Source organism: Nymphaea colorata, chromosome 9, assembly GCF_008831285.2.
Source record: "Nymphaea colorata isolate Beijing-Zhang1983 chromosome 9, ASM883128v2, whole genome shotgun sequence".
Classification (NCBI taxonomy): domain Eukaryota; kingdom Viridiplantae; phylum Streptophyta; class Magnoliopsida; order Nymphaeales; family Nymphaeaceae; genus Nymphaea; species Nymphaea colorata.
Window position 1 is genome coordinate 24,398,419 of NC_045146.1, and position 15,962 is coordinate 24,414,380.

The 15,962-nt window shown below is 42.2% G+C and overlaps 2 protein-coding genes across 2 annotated transcripts; one reads left to right on the forward strand and one right to left on the reverse strand.

Moving 5' to 3' along the window:
• Nucleotides 1–5,413: 5,413 nt before the first annotated feature.
• On the reverse strand, nucleotides 5,414–9,861 carry LOC116260431 (uncharacterized). Its single transcript, XM_031638768.2, has 11 exons — nucleotides 9,661–9,861; nucleotides 9,386–9,566; nucleotides 9,225–9,299; nucleotides 8,894–9,131; nucleotides 8,641–8,765; nucleotides 6,601–6,634; nucleotides 6,464–6,510; nucleotides 6,146–6,283; nucleotides 5,997–6,061; nucleotides 5,836–5,908; nucleotides 5,414–5,750 (listed from the first exon to the last, which is right to left on the reverse strand). Exons 1-11 carry the CDS (start codon nucleotides 9,764–9,766, stop codon nucleotides 5,633–5,635), a joined length of 1,200 nt encoding a protein of 399 aa, XP_031494628.1. The 5' UTR covers nucleotides 9,767–9,861; the 3' UTR covers nucleotides 5,414–5,632.
• Nucleotides 9,862–10,933: 1,072 nt separating this feature from the next.
• On the forward strand, nucleotides 10,934–14,351 carry LOC116260423 (disease resistance protein RPM1-like). The gene has a single exon (XM_031638759.2). It carries the CDS (start codon nucleotides 11,386–11,388, stop codon nucleotides 14,158–14,160), a length of 2,775 nt encoding a protein of 924 aa, XP_031494619.1. The 5' UTR covers nucleotides 10,934–11,385; the 3' UTR covers nucleotides 14,161–14,351.
• The last annotated feature ends 1,611 nt before the right edge of the window (nucleotides 14,352–15,962 follow it).

Consider the following 15,962-nt stretch of genomic DNA (forward strand, 5'->3'; position numbering starts at 1 on the left):
GTGTTAATTGCTTTTCTTATTTTTTTAATTAAAAAATGTTAAAATAATTTGAATTTCGTTTATAAAAAATATTTAAAAACAAGATAAATTAACCCATATAGGCCAATGCCCATCTTTACTAGGCAATGGGAATGAGCATGGTTCAAATGATTAAAGCAATCAAGCTTTTCATTCCTAGTTTGAAATATATTTCCTTGGAGGGCGCTCACTAAGCCTTTTTCGAATTTCAAATGTTCAAATTATTTGCGCTCCACTCCATGATACCTTTCATTCTTTGTCTTCCAAAGTACAAGAAGAAGATTAAACTAAAAGGTTCGCTTTCGGTATTTGAAACTTGAACGCGAAATTCACGAACTGGTCTCCAAGCCGCATGATTTTTGCGAAAGGTCGGATCTATCTGCTTTAAACATAAAGCAACTTTATTTGATTCAAGTAGCCAAGTGGATGGATCTCTTATGAGTACCATTAATTAAAGCAAAGCAGCTTCACAAAGCCGGTTCCCTCTTTTGATGTTCACACTAGAAAGGTGAGGCCAATAAGTGGTTGATTTTTGGTATCTTTATGAGTGTTATTATTAAGGGTTATTTGGCAGCTGGAACATTATGTGAGTCTTTCACGAATATGCCACAAAAATTGAAAGACGCTTAATTCTAATACTAATGTCGCATGTATTTTTGGAACGACGCTTAATTCTAATACTAATGTCGCATGTATCTGATTGAATTTTTGGAACGGATTTATAAAGTTTTCACAGAGTGTTCCAACTGTCAAATGTGGTCTAATTGTTTGATTGGGTAGAACAACAATGCTTTAGTTGGCATGTCCTATCATGATGAGGAAGTTGCCTAAACTTAGAGTGGTCACACCAAATTTGTAGTAATGACATGAGATTTCTCTCCCAAATGCATCCCATCCTCTTCCAAACTGAAGGCAAGTCCAGTTGGCCCCTTCTTTACTCAATCACACATGGGACCAACCATTTGACTTGCTTTCACATTTTCTGGATCATGGGGTTCCAATTGGATTACCAATTGATCACCAGCTTGCAAATGCTCAGAAGCATTCTTTCTTAGCCTGGCTGAGTGACAACTTTGCCATTTAAGGCAAGTTTAGGTCACAGTCAAACACTGGAATTGGGAAGAAAACTCAGGTTTCAATCATAAACCCCCCCCCCCCCCCCTCCCACCAAAAAAAGAAAATTATTCATAAAAAGATATTTTATTTTTGTTCCGAAATATGCAAATCATGTTTCAAAAAATGGTTAAAAAAACACTAAATTTTCACAAAGCTATGTTTTTTAGGGTATCAAGTAGACCTAGGCATCAGGCCAAGATAAGAGTCGGGACCAGATCGGTCCGACGCCCGAAACCTGAGCCCAGGCACATGCCCGATACTCGATACTTGAGCCAGCCCGATTAAATATATATATATATATATAATAAATGTTTAACATAAATTATATTTTTAATAACAAAATATATTATTATTAAATAAAAATAATGAAAAAATAAAAAAATTTATTTGGGCCTAACCGAGCCCATCAAGCCAATCAGGGCCAGTTTTTTCAGGCCCGGCCCTAGGCCTGATCAAGTCGGGTACCGAGTACCCAGGCTCATTGCCTAGGCTTAGTGTCGAGGAAACACAATCTTAATCTTCTTGCCCTAGGGTAAGCAGCAGGAAGAAAAACATATCTACCTTAGAAAATATTTTTGAGAGGTAATTTTATGCATGTGACCTTATGACCCATCAATCAAGTCGATCAGACACCTCCTCATCAGTTTACATAGTCTTCATATTTACCCGATCTACGTATTTTATGAGCTTGATACGTATATAAGCTGAGATTATTCGTGAGGTGACATCAAAGTTAATCCAACTCACATTTGAGACTTAAAGTGCAATGGAAGTCATCTTATTAAAGCAAATCCAAGGACTGACCCTATTAACCAGAAGGATCCAGACCTGTTCCACCTGGATCCAACCCATGGCTGGGCCCCATTGACAGCCCACTGAGCTAGGGATATTAGTTTTATTCAAGCAGATGGTGGTTGGGAATAAAATTATTGACTCCTGAAAGAATATGGATGCTTGTGGTGGTGTTGATGGAGCAAGTCTAGGGACCAAAATACTTGAAACAGACATGGCCCCATTACCTTACCTGCCTCCCTTCACTAAATTATGTGCCCCCCCCCCCCCCCAGCTTTATGCCAAGAATTTGGATCTGGGATAACCAAATTTTGATCAACCAAACATATTTAAAATGTCTTTGAAAAAAACAAAAAAATTATATAAAAATTTAAATAAAGGAATAAAATATATTTAAAAATTAGTTTTCTTTTTCTTTTTTTACCCATGTCGACATCAGCACCCACACCCCCATGTGATAATGCTTTCTATGGAAGACTTGTTTGAAAATATAAATCTTTTTATATGTTTGAAGATACCCGTGTTGCTCACATAAGTAGCAAAAACGACGGCCAATATGAAACGAGTTAGAGCTGATGTCACACTCAGTTTCCGCCAATGTGAAAGAGAAAATGATTTCATGATAAAGTTCGTGAAAAGGATTTTGTATTTGGATCGTCGCCATGTGGGGAGAAAATCTTGATTTGTGTGCCCCAAGCAAGATTCAGCGCCGCAAGAAAATGTGAATCCTCCATGCATGTATATGTATATGATGATTTTACGTCAAATTTATATATTTCGTGTTTCAATTTTCATTCAAACTCTCGATAATCCTTGGAAAGAAGGATACCTTATTTATCCAAGTCATTTTGGTAGACTTGGTTTGAGTGGCATGAATATCGCAGGACTAAGTATATCGGATGCCTCATACTAAACACCAACGCAGTCCCTTCAAACCTTGAAGAATACACCAACGCAGTCCCTTCAAACCTTGAATAAGGGTTTTGATTTTGTCTCGCTTACCCAAGCCAACAAGTAAAACATGACTTGAATTTATATAGAAGGCTTCCCCCTCCTCCACCCCATTTTGAACTTTTTAAAAATATGAGTTTGGGGCCTATTGTGAAAAAATTCAAAAATTTATATTTAATTTATCTCCGGACAATTTGGCCCCTTCCCCTCAAATGGCAAAATCTTGGCCCTGCCCCAGGTGGTGTGGGAAGCCATCCGAGATATTCGATCACACTGACAAACGCGATATCGTACTTGACCCTGTCTTGATGTGGTCCGAGACACAATGCACCCAAATGTCTAACTTGTTTTCTCTTTACATCAGTCGTGGGGTTTCGAACTTTTGACCTTCTTCAACTACTTGAATGCAACGAAATGTAGTCTGGTGGAAGGAGCTCAAAAACAACGCGCACAAACTCCGTTGGTTCCGCGAACTAATCGCCTGTCCCACTAGAGCAGGTCGCCTACTCTTTCTTGTCCTTGCGTTGTTATCAAATTGAATGATAAAGATTGATGTCAACCTTCACCAGATTATAAAACAGATCGTGTTACTTAACATTGAAGTCTGTTAGCTCATGGCCTTAATTAATGATTCTAGCAACTTCACAAGCAAGGAACATAGCTAGCTTAGTCTCCACAGCTCATCAACTTTATGATCTCCTTTCCGAAAGTAAGTTCTTTCTGTTACTTTGCGAGATTCGAACTCCAATATCGGTTGTCTGTTAATTGACTTTTCATCTTCTTTTGCATTTTTTTAAAATTGGCGACAAGTTTGCATCTGCTTGCCTTTGGTGAAAGAAATACTAATGAATGATCCAAAGAGGTTGGTAGGAAGGCAATGGCTGTCATGCAAGCGGGGCATGGTTCGATTCTCATGGGCAACATTTTTTACACGAGCCGAAGCTATAAATGAGCTGATCTTAGTTAAGGATGATCGAATACCGGATTTTATTATTCTGTTTCTTTCAAACACATTCAAGAAAAGCGCTTTTCATCGCCATTCATATTCTCGCCATAATTCCTCTGCATGACAATGATGTGCTTCAGGAGTACACAGTACATCCGTGAATTGCAGCTGTTAGAAGGCAACCTAGCGACCTAGAGATGGATAACAAAAGATTGTCGTTAGTTTGATTCTGCGGAGAACGTCTGCGTGGAGGTAGGCCCTCCACCTTTATTTCAAGAAATGGTTGTCCTTAGTTTGATTCTAGTGAACACTTTTCTAAGCCACAAATGAACCCGAATCCAAAAGGAGCTCTGCACTTCGGGAGTGGATGCCAACAGTTATTTTATGACAGGGTTATTCCCTCTGACTTTACCATTTGTCATTTTTTTGTTGCATAGTTGCAGATCATGGCACAATGACTAGAAAGATTGAAGCCAGTAAACCGCGGACTCACATCTAAACTATATCTGTTCGAAAGATAAGTTGTGGGAAGACAGAACCGGGCCAGTTGTATTAATATCAATAAATGTTCTGCAACAACGTACAGTAACTTCAATGCATCAAAAAGCAGCCCAATCTGGACTTCCTTCCACCTTTTCTGGAAGGAAAGAGTGGCAAAATGAGCAGGAATAGAATCTAATATTACAGTCGCGACTTTAATTTCCTGTAATTAGGCATGACAGCTCTGTAGAGAGACTTATCTGTTCTTTAGGTTTTTGTTACAGCAATGTGAATTGCTAATGTCCTTCAAAATCCTCTCCCAGTGTTTCCATTCACTGGCTTTCATAATCTAGCTGCCAAACCCCACCCCACCCCGCCCCTCCACAAACCCAAAATAAATAAATAAATAAAATTCAAAAAGAAAAAAACAATGATAAAACAGCTATGCCTTCCAATTGCATATGGGTAGCTTGCCCTCTGTAGACACTGAATATATTTATCATGAACCATGCCGGTGAAGTGGAGTTCAGCCATCCAACAGAAGTCTCATTCTCCACTTGGAGTTAATCTTTGTATGTTCTTTAATGCACAGAATATGTAAACATTATTTCGTTTCTAATGTGACATTTTCCATACTAACAGCAAGACAGCCACCGCCCAGAAATCCTCAGTATCTCTTGTTGGAAGCCCTAACCTTCCCCAAATCAGCCAACGAGTCTCTGAGAGCTTCCTTGGAATGTTTCGCATTAAAGAGTTCGGTAGGGGAGAGGGGTAATAGAGTTTGCCTTTAAGGAAGACCCAGATATTTGATGAGGAGATATTCTATGTTTGGGGTCATTACCCGGTATAACCTTAGATGATTTTAATAAACAAATAAATAAACTTTCCTTAAAAGGCTTTTGATCCGAACCAGGTACCTGTGACAAGCTTCAAGACGAGCTCCAACTTAGTTCACCTTGTCTACGTTTCCGCTCAGTTCAACTTTTTGTCTGGACCACACCAATCAGCCAAATCCATTTTTTGGGTCCGAAGGTCATCCATGACCACGAAAGGTTTTTTCATGAACCGGAGATGAATAATCCAGGATTTCTCAACGACAAGACGGACAGATTTCCGCAAGAATGATAATAGATTATATATAAAAACCGAATTATTTGTCTATTTTAAACCGCATTGGCATTTACAAGAAAAAATTTCTGAAGCAACCGGCTTCCTTAAAACAGGAAATCAATGGCTCAGAGTCTTCGTGCCGCCAGTTAATTGTAAATTCTGACTGACGATCGACCATAGCAGATGGAAAATGGCGACCATCAGCGATCACTCTTAATCTCAATCCACTATCTCTAATTCAATCACGTCCTCCAAATCGTTGTCGCACTTCGTCCTTTTCGCTTCTCGTTGTTTGCTTATAACCATGCTTGCAGCCATGCCCATGGCTGAGGATAACCTGTTTGTTTCATAAACTACCACTTAGCAAAAGGCGAGACAAAAGGGGGAAAACGTAGAAGATCCAACCCAATCAATCTAATTACCTTTTCTTGGGACTACCTTTCTGTTGGCTCGTCAGCTCTTGTCCTCCAGTTGCATCCTTCCGATCATTTTTAGCTAATGGAATCCAAGAAGGGATTAAACAAATGCCCTTGGAACATGATCGTCGATCACAAGATGAACAGAATAGAACATAAAAATCTACCTGTTAATTCTGATAGAAATCTTATTCCTTGTGAGTTCTGCCTTGTTGTCACCTCCGCCGCATTACTGCAACCCATAAAGTAGAGGGACTTTTATAATGAATGTCTAAAACTTTCCGTGTAATCAGTCATCTGAGTTCTTGAAACATACGTAAGAGCTTGCCGCAGGCCAACTATGTCTAAAACTTTTGCGGGGCGTGCCAGGTTGGACATATTTCTCTTCTTTGAGGGAGAGACCATGTAAATCCCTTCTGACTTGAGACGTTGTCCAAATGGCCTTCCGATATTTCTGCATGATCATAGGCAAAAATAACTAATTAGTCAAAGAAAATATTAGTAAAGATTAGTATTTCAATAACATATAAGCTATGAGAAAGTCAATGTTGAGCTGATAGATTCAACAGTTCAACCACAGGAAATGTTGCTTGGTCGTCTTAAACTCGGTCTAAAGCAGCTGATGGTCACTCACCCACCCTTCAGCTCTGCCCGCACTGTTGAATACTTCTTAGATTCTTTCTGATTGAAAATTCAAACAAACCCCAACATCAGACACATGAACCATCATACGTATCTGAACCGACCACAAAATTAAATGTCGTTTCTTACTGAAGAATGGTACTTGCAGTAGACTCCCTGCCGCCTGTTTGTTTGATGAAAGGCAATATGTCAGACCAGATATTTAAGATGCAAATACTACTTACAAGTTACAAAGAGTAGACAATGTAACTTGAGTCTACTTACAGATATTATCAAAAAATAGGTCACGTCACGTATGAAACAACCTCTTGGGCAACAGAGTTATAGAATGAAATATCAGAATCTTGAATACATATGTATGATAATTTGAAGGTTGTTCCAAATTCTAGCATAGCCAACCAGTTTAACTGGTTATTACTTTCCAGGACATGCTGAAATAGAATGATATCTTGAGCTACATCCATGCAGCAGAGCAGAACAAGGACAACCACATTGCAGAAAAATATGGTAATTTGCAGAGGTCATAATACAATGCAAAGCTTATTATGACACTTGCCAGCCAAACAAAGTAGTCCGAATAAATCTTCTCATGAAAACTACGAGATAATATTTGACTACTTATACATTCACTACTGGTTTCAGTTTTGCAATAGGACACCTGCATCTGAAGAATGAACATTACAAGGATGCAGGGACTTAGCAATCAAGCCCGGTTAGTGTTTTTTTCTCCTTTTTCTTTTCGTTGTTTCCTCTTTTTGGTTTAGTCCTTTACCTAATGTAGAGTGTCCGTAGCCTTGATCATTGCAAAACTGAAACCAGTAGTGAATGTATAAGTAGTCAAATATTCCTAGTGCCAAAAAATTCTTCTACAAGCTTCACAGTTTTTCTCTTCTATATCAATGATCATTGGTCAGCGATAATTAAATAAGTCACAACCAGTCACACTTCTGATCAAAATGCAGAGAAAGAGAAGCAAGTCCAACAAATGTTCATACAATTTGAAAAAATAATAATTCCCCGAACAGGAGAATGAAATAATAAAGAATCAGCAACAGAAAAAGGGCATGTACAGACTGGATGTTAATAAGTGCCACACAAGAAGAGCCAGGGTTGAAGTGGCTGCAACAGGACCGCGTACAGCGAATATTGTTCAAATTGAAGAGAATTAAGGGTCACTTGATAGAGAAAGGAAATAGACTGACAACCCAGCTTCATTATCCGCTGCTCAGTAATGAAGTAGATAGCAGCACATATAATGTAATTGTTTAAGAATGCCTCAGCCCATAGGAAGGACCATTTATATAGGAATATGACCTGTACTCGCGCACACTATTCTTTTAACAGTTGGCACGCTGCAATTAGGCAGAGGAACACTAGTGTGTGTATATATATATATATATATATATATATATATATATATATATATATATATATATATATATATATATATATATATAGCAGGAGAATCATGCCAACAATCAACTCTTGTCCTATTCCAACGTTAAGGAACTTAAGCGAACTGCAAACCCCTCGCCGGATGTTGTCCTAGCACCTATTTCTGCCTAACCTAATGGTCACACATATGCATGGTCTTCCTCGTTGAGTGAAATGGTCATGGTCAAGGCATAATTTAATTTTCTAATCGAAAGAGAACGCTTCAGTAATTGTATCCGGATACAATATGAACACCATATTTACAAGCCAAAACTCAAATGGCATTTAACGAGCAAAACATGAGGTATTGCAAAATTTCATGCCGAATGGATAATGTTCTAGTGTAACTCTCAATGGACAGAGCAAGAAAATGGAGCAGGTTAGAGATTCAGTTGGTGGGTGGTATTTCGTTTATTTTGAAGGCCGATGTAGTCCTCTCAACAACTCTGGAGTCTACTTCTGCAACAGATCGCACTGAAATAAACCAAGATTGAAACCACGTTCAAGATAAAATAATTCATAACAAACAAAAATCATTAATTTGGAAGGTAGGACCCTAATCTATAAAAGTAGCTTCCATATTTGAACGTTTGGGTGCCGCATTCAGATTATTCAAGTAAATGTAAATATTATTATAGGAATGGCTGCATCACTAAAAGATTGTCACCTCAGCCACAATAATTGAAAATCCCCAAACGATATGCAAGCTTAATGTTCGTAACGACGGGAACCTACTTGTTTATCACCATGGAACAAGAAGTTCCATCTTTCCTGTCTCCCTTGCAAACACCATAATCGAGAGAAGTCCCCAACTTCACTATCTGACTCGCAGAGAACACGCTTAAGGAAAACTCTTTACCCTGAAAAATCAAATTATAGATGGTAAATTCTATGGAACACCCTAACTACAAAGAGCATCCAATAAGGGTATCAGAATCCAGGACGGATCTGCTTCAATCAATTTGAGGTTTCAGTATAATAAGAACACCTTAGTCTCCTTACGAATGCCAGCGTTGAACAGACCAAACACGGACCCCACCGTCTCCTTCCAATTCTTAGCATAAGCATCGCCGAACAAGAAAAGAGAAACAGTTGTACCATTCAAACACCCGAGTTTCCAGATACAGAAGTTCTTTCCGTTAGAACTCTGCCGCGGGGATCCCTTCTCCGCAAGAACACCAATGGTCGCCCAATGGCCGGAAATGTCGTTCGCCGCCAAGACATTCCTACGGAAACCATGATCCGATATTAAACATAGCCGGAGATATAAATCAAAGTCCGGGACTAATAACAAATGATGAAGCTGGTGTTGCAATTACCCGATTGTCGGCAGTCGGATGAAGCGGACTTCGGAGAAGCGATCATTCAAAACTTTCGTTGGAAGTGTCATGTTTCTGCAGAGGTGGTGGAGTTCCCAGTGATACATCAAATGAAGAAAGTGGCGCGTAAACAATAAAAGGGCAAAGATAACGCAACAAACCCTATTCTTAAACCGGAAAACTTCTCGATATCAAATCCAGCTGTCCTATTCGTGACCTTCAACCCAGCATCCTTAGGTGCCGTCTCGGATTCCTCGTGTAAGCAATCTTTGACCGCATCCTTGAACGCGGACATGTCGATTTTCTGGGGACCTTTCCGCATCCCGTCCTCAGACAGATACCCTGAAAAAAAAAACATAACCAGCAGATGAGAGAATCGCAACATATTGAAACCCTAAATCTTTTCATGGGTTTGGACAGCGAACCAGAATGACACCTTCGTCATGGAGATTAAGGGTAGTACGAGGGGAAGTGGGCGGCGTCTCTGAAACCCGATCTTGTAAAGAAAGAAGGAGGTCGAGATCATCTTCCTGGGTTGACATAACTTTGAGGAAGAAAGAAGATCCAACCCAAGAACTTGCTGCGGTCTTCTGCTGCTGCCCACACTCTCTCTCTCTCTCTCTCGTGGTATTGGAAACGGCGGAGGCCGTTTGAAGATCCATGAAATGGCGGGGAAGTCGAATATTTGGGGAGAGGCGTGGAGGGAAATGCGGTGGCGGGAAAGAGGGGGGCGTAGAGGAAAATGGATCGAATCCGGGTCCAGGTGCAGGCAAAAAAGTCCCATATTAGAGTCCGCGGCGGTATCGGCCGACCTGCGAAAATGCATACGCTCTTCAAAACAAACAAACAAAAAAAACATTAAATTCTGATGATATTTTTGGCTCGTATTAATAATTTTCAATCTGGTGCACTCCTCATGTTTACTCTCAAGTTGGCGACTTCTTTTCTTTTGTCTTTAATTTCAAGGGAGTGCATAAATAAAAGAACCAATGAATATTTGATATTAAAATATTTTCTTAAATGTGATGGTTATTTTAAATCACATTTATATCCTTAATCTTGGAAAAAATTAACGAGCTTCACAATCCCAAAGAGCTAAAACATGTCAATTCTTTAATTTCTGTATTCTTTCCATATTTTTTATCCGACTTGTTAGTTTCTATTGTTATAACGATCAAATTGTCAAACGTGGCCGAGAACGGTTCTTAGAAAAAGAAAAAATAGGGGTGGAAACTGAACTATGTGTCGGTAATTGCTAACTGGTATGAACCACAATTTTTTTATTTATTTATATATTGGCATTTATGAGCATTTTTTTCTCATTTACATATTAATGCCTCTAAAATGTTTAAAATTTTATAACTAAGTGTTATTAATAAACCTGGCTTCACCGGCCTGCATATTCTTTCTTGTTAAGAAAATATACGTGTGATTAAATAATATTTATTGAGCGTGGTCGTTGTGTTTATTACGGATGCTCCCACCATCATTTATTTTGCGGCCATTCGCTTATGCTGGCGCTCGATTGTGTTTCGTGCACGCAACCAATTTACAGATCAAGACCCCACACGACAACCCAGCTTCGTCGACGAAGTCCTTCAAAGGGGGGCGAAGTTTCTTTCGTTAATGGCTCTATATAAGAACGCGGGACGTTGTCCATTTGGCCAGTGAGATTCTCGAGAAGCTTCGACGTCGAAGTCCTTGAAATTTCTTTGGCTCTCTGCAAGAATGCGAGGGAGCCTGCCGATTTGGCCAGTGACGTCGAAGTCCTTGAAAGGGGGGCGAAGTTTCTTTGGCTCTCTACAAGAATGAGAGGGAGGTTGCCCGGTTAGCGAGGGAGGTTCTGGAGAAGCTTCGACGTCCAAGTCCTTCAAAGGGGGCGAAGTTTCTCTCAGTAATGGCTCTCTATAAGAATGCGAGGAAGGAAGGCTCTCCATTTGGCCATCGAGGTTCTCCATTTCATTCATCTTTTCTAACATGGCCAATCCGGCCCCCTGCACAAGGCTTGTAGCCATCCTTCATCGTTGAGAAGAGGGAGAGATTAGGGGGGAGGGAGGAAAAATCGGTCAAGAGTAGTGATCGAACAAGAAGAGGTGCCTTGTCTTGTAGCCCTGCCCGCCTGAGAGCTACGTTACGCCCTTGAGCCGACGGAGAGTGAGAAATGGCAGACTCTGCAGTTGGTTTTCTAGTGAACAAATTGAATAATTTGGTAATGGAAGAAGTTATGCTGCTAAGCGGGGTGCTGGACGAAGTAGAAGAGCTCAAAGAGGAGCTAGAAAGCATGAGGTCCTTCCTCAAAGACGCGGAGATGAGGAAAGAGAGGGAGGAAGGGGTGAAGACATGGGTGAAACAAGTCAGAAGCGCCGCGTACCAGGTGGAGGACATCCTCGACGATTTCGTGCTCCGAGTTGCAGGGCAACAACATGGAGTTGCCTTCCTTCGCAGGCTGCTTTGCTGCTTCAAGGGCTTATCAGCTCGCCATGTCGTTGCTACACGGATACAGACCGTCAGGAGGAGAATCACCCGCATCTCGCAGCGGAAGGACATGTACAATCTCAGGAGTTCTGAAGAGGGAGAGTCGGCATTCGGCCCTCCTGCTCCCTCAGATATGGTCACTCTCAACCAAATGGACGTGGTGGGAATGGAGGGGACGAGAAACACTCTCATGAAAGAGTTGACGGATGAAGATGAGGGGCTGAAGCTCATAACGTTGCACGGCAAGCCCGGCCTCGGCAAGTCCACGCTGGTGAGTCTCGTATTTGAGAGCCCGGAAGTCGAGGAACGCTTTGATCGGCGCACCTGGGCCACCGTATCGCAGTTCCGTAGCATCAAGGAGCTGATGAAGACCCTGCTAAAGGGTCTGTTCGACGCCTGGGATGAGATGGTTCTCAAGCAGATGGAGAAGATGGACGTCAAGCCCCTCCGGACCATGCTCAAGAAGTACCTTTCCAATAAAAGGTACCTGATCGTGTTGCAGGACATGTCCGACGTCCAGTTCTGGGAACAAATCAAAGGCCATCTACCAAACGAAGGCCGCGGAAGCAGGATAATTGTCACAACCCGTTCCTCCGATATGGTGGACTCCCTCGAAAGTACCGGCATGAAGTGTTGCCGCCTTGAGATTGAGCCATTGGAGGAGAGTTCCTCCATGCAGCTCTTCTGCCGGAAGGCTTTCCCGAATCAACCTCAGGAACTGGAAGGTTGCCCACCCGATGCTCAGTTGGAAGAAGTATGCCGGAGGATGGTGAACAGGTGCCGAGGGTGGCCGCTTGCTATTATAGCCTTGGGGATGGCGATGTCGAAGAAGGAGAGGACCAAGGAGGCTTGGGAAAGGGTGGAGCAGACCATGAGCGCCAACCCTTCCCTCGATAGCGTGAGAAGCATATTTTCTCTCGTGTACCGCGAACTACCAATGCACCTCAGGCCCTGCTTCATGTATTGCAGTATATTCCCGGAAGATTACTTGTTCAAGCGCAACAGGCTGATCAGCATGTGGGTGGCGGAAGGGCTTATAGAAGGCAGGAGAGGCATGAACCTTGAGGAGGTGGGAGAGGAATACCTAAAGGAGCTCGTTCGCTGGGGCGTCTTCGAAGTCGTGGAAGCCAACAAGAGGGAAAGAGTGAAAACCTTTAGGATCAACACCCTTCTTCAGAGCGTAGTGCTGTCCATCTCAGAAGAGGAAGACTTTGGCTCGCTCTTGAACGAGCACCACACGGAGGGTCACGAGAAAGTTCGACGCCTGACCATCCACCGGGCCGACGAGGCAGCCATTAGGTCGTGCTTGAGAATGCGCCGTCTCAGATCCCTTCTTTTCTTTGGCATGGACTCCATAAGAAGCACCACCTTGAAAAACATGTTTGCCAGCTTCCGCAGCCTAAGGGTGTTGGATCTTCAGGATGCCCCCATTACCGGGCTGCCCAAATCTCTGGTGGACCTATTTTACTTGAGGTATCTAAATCTCCGGCGAACCAGAGTAAAGCGTCTCCCGAGCTCTTTCCACAGGCTCGCCAATTTACAGACGTTGGACGTGAGGGAAACGGAAATCAGGACGATGGCCTCCGGGCTGTCCAAGCTGGAGAACATGTGCCACCTGTTGATGTGTCCCTACGTCCAATTCTTCCCCATGACCATCGATCGCATCCAAGGGATCAAGGTGCCTCGCCCGCTTTGCAACCTCCAAAAGCTACAGTCCCTCACCGGCGTCAATGCTAATGGCCGCATCGTGAAGGAGATCGGGTCCTTGACCCAACTGAAGAAACTCGAAATCTTCAGGGTGAGATGGAAACACGGGAAGACGCTCTGCAAGTCTCTCGGAAACTTGAAACGCCTCTCCAGGCTGAGCATAGTCGCCGTGTCCGAGGACGAGCCCCTGCAATTGGAGGCCGCGGATGCGGACGCCTTTAAGCCTCCCCCACTCATCAAGTCGCTGCAACTGGCAGGGCGGTTGGACGGGCTGCCAGAATGGATCAGCCGACTCAGGAGCCTCGCTCACTTGGGGTTGTTCGCCTCTCAGCTGACGAAGCAACCGTTCTCAAACTTCTCGCCGGAAAAATGTTGTTTCCCAAACCTGACGTCGCTCACTCTGTACGAAGCATACGTGGGGCAAGATTTGGAATTCAAGGAAGGATTGTTCCCCAAACTCAAGGAACTGCGGCTGGTGAAGTTGACGGCACTGGTGATTCTGGTGATGGAGGTGGGCTCGGCTCCATGCCTCGAGAGGCTTGAGATCGAAGGGTGCAGCAGCCTGGTGATGGTGCCGCAGCACATGGAAGGGTTTTCCAATCTGAAAGAGTTCGAGTTGTGGAATGTGCATAGGTACTTGATCAACAACATCAAACGGGAAGTCGATCAAGGTCGCTTCGGAGAGAATCGCAAACTCAGCATCACCCATCAATACTCTGTTGATGGGGAATGGTGCACTGAAACTCTTCTATAAATCCTTTACGAGACCTATCAGCCATTTCTTGTGGTCTCCTCATTCCCTGTGTTCTTGATTAGTTGGATTTCTTGAGTTTGATTGTCGTTTTTATTTTTCATGACAGACGAAAAAAACAAAAAGGAATTTATAAATATTTGTTCATTTTCTCCGCGAATTTATAAATTTTCAGGACTTTTGTCTGTTTCTTAGGCAATTCCAAAACATGATACCAACAAAATTGCTCACCATCCCTTGAGCTTCTCCTTTCGCAATCTTGATAAAATTGTTAAACTAGATGAATCGTCTTAAGAAAGCCATGCTGCTATACCATATTTACAAAAGAAAAAGGAACATTAACCTCAGAATCATTGAACATATCTGCTACTCAACAGAAAGATGCAGGACAGAACGAAAGAGGGTTACAGTTCAACAAGAAGTAGGTTTGGTGTCAATGACAGGAGATGCCGTGTCGGACCAGCTACTGATCATCGCCTCTTGCGATCAGGCTTGAGTTGATTGATTTTATCGGCAAAACAATAAGTGTATAAATGCATGTTGTAAGCTTACATTGGTGAAATTCGTTGTTCAGAAATGTCTCTAAAAAGTAAGTTTATAAATGTATATTAATTATGATTTTCTCAAAAGTCTATTAATCAGTTTTTGCTGGGGCATTTAAGTGCTAATGTTTCTTTTTTTTTTTTAATGCGTTTTCCGATCGATCTTGATTTACTGATTGAAGAGGCAAACCATTTTCCTTCCACCGAACCCCTCTCTCTGAGATCGGCGTACAAAACCCACAGAGAAGTTCCGTTGTTTCGTCAATTGTTGATCTTCTCCCTCTTCTTCTTCCTCGCTTGCGCTTTGTCTCTGTCTCTATCTCTGTTTCTATTTCTATCTCTATCGCTCGCTCGGCTTGGAAGGATGTTGGCAGTGCTTGAGGAATCGGTGGCGAAGAGCCCAGTTTGCGCCTGCCTGAAGAATGGCGGGGCTCTGATCGACTACTTCGCTCCCAACGCAACCAGAAGCGTCGCCATTAATCTCGGCAACTCTGGCTCGCTGGTCTACAGCACCAATCGGCAGAACCCTCTTCTCCCCAGGTCCGATTTTCTGGAGCGAATCTCAGACGCTTTTCCCTCTTTGCTTTTTCCGTTTCTTCTTCTTTTTTTTTTTTAATTGTGATTTACACATGTTTTCGTTTCCGAGTAATCCGTTGTGAGCGATGGTCTTTAATAAAATTAAAAGCAAATGGTGAAATCCACGAACTAAATTGCAGCTCTATGGTTGATTTCGGATCCTTTCTTGGGAGAGAAGGTGTATTCAGAATTCTGGTCGTCTGTAAGGGGGCCGTGCTGCTTCCTAGAATTTTGATCTTTCGTTGATAAATGCAAGGAAATCGAAATCATTGGATGGCGGTGGTGATGTCCATGGTGGTTCGCCGTTTATTAAGAACGAAAGTCAGCAAGTAATATTTCTTAGAGTTTAAACTTGATCTTATTCCCATCTCCCTTTCTTGATTTCCAGATTCCAGTTATCAATGGCTGAAGTCTCAGAGGTCACTCACATCTGTCTGATTTTAGTCTCCCTATAGCTAATAAATAATTCTTTTTTCTTTTTATAGACATCGTGTATTTCCAAATAACCATATGTTAAATTTTATTCCACGAGAACCATTAGTTGAAACAATTGCACATACGAGGAGAGTGATGCCTTTGCCCCTAGCCTATCTTGGATGATGAACTGAGCTAGTTAGTTGTAAGGTGGGTTTAGATATATGGATATATAAGCAGAGTTGATGGGTCTGCGGTTTGCTGAAGCCTGCA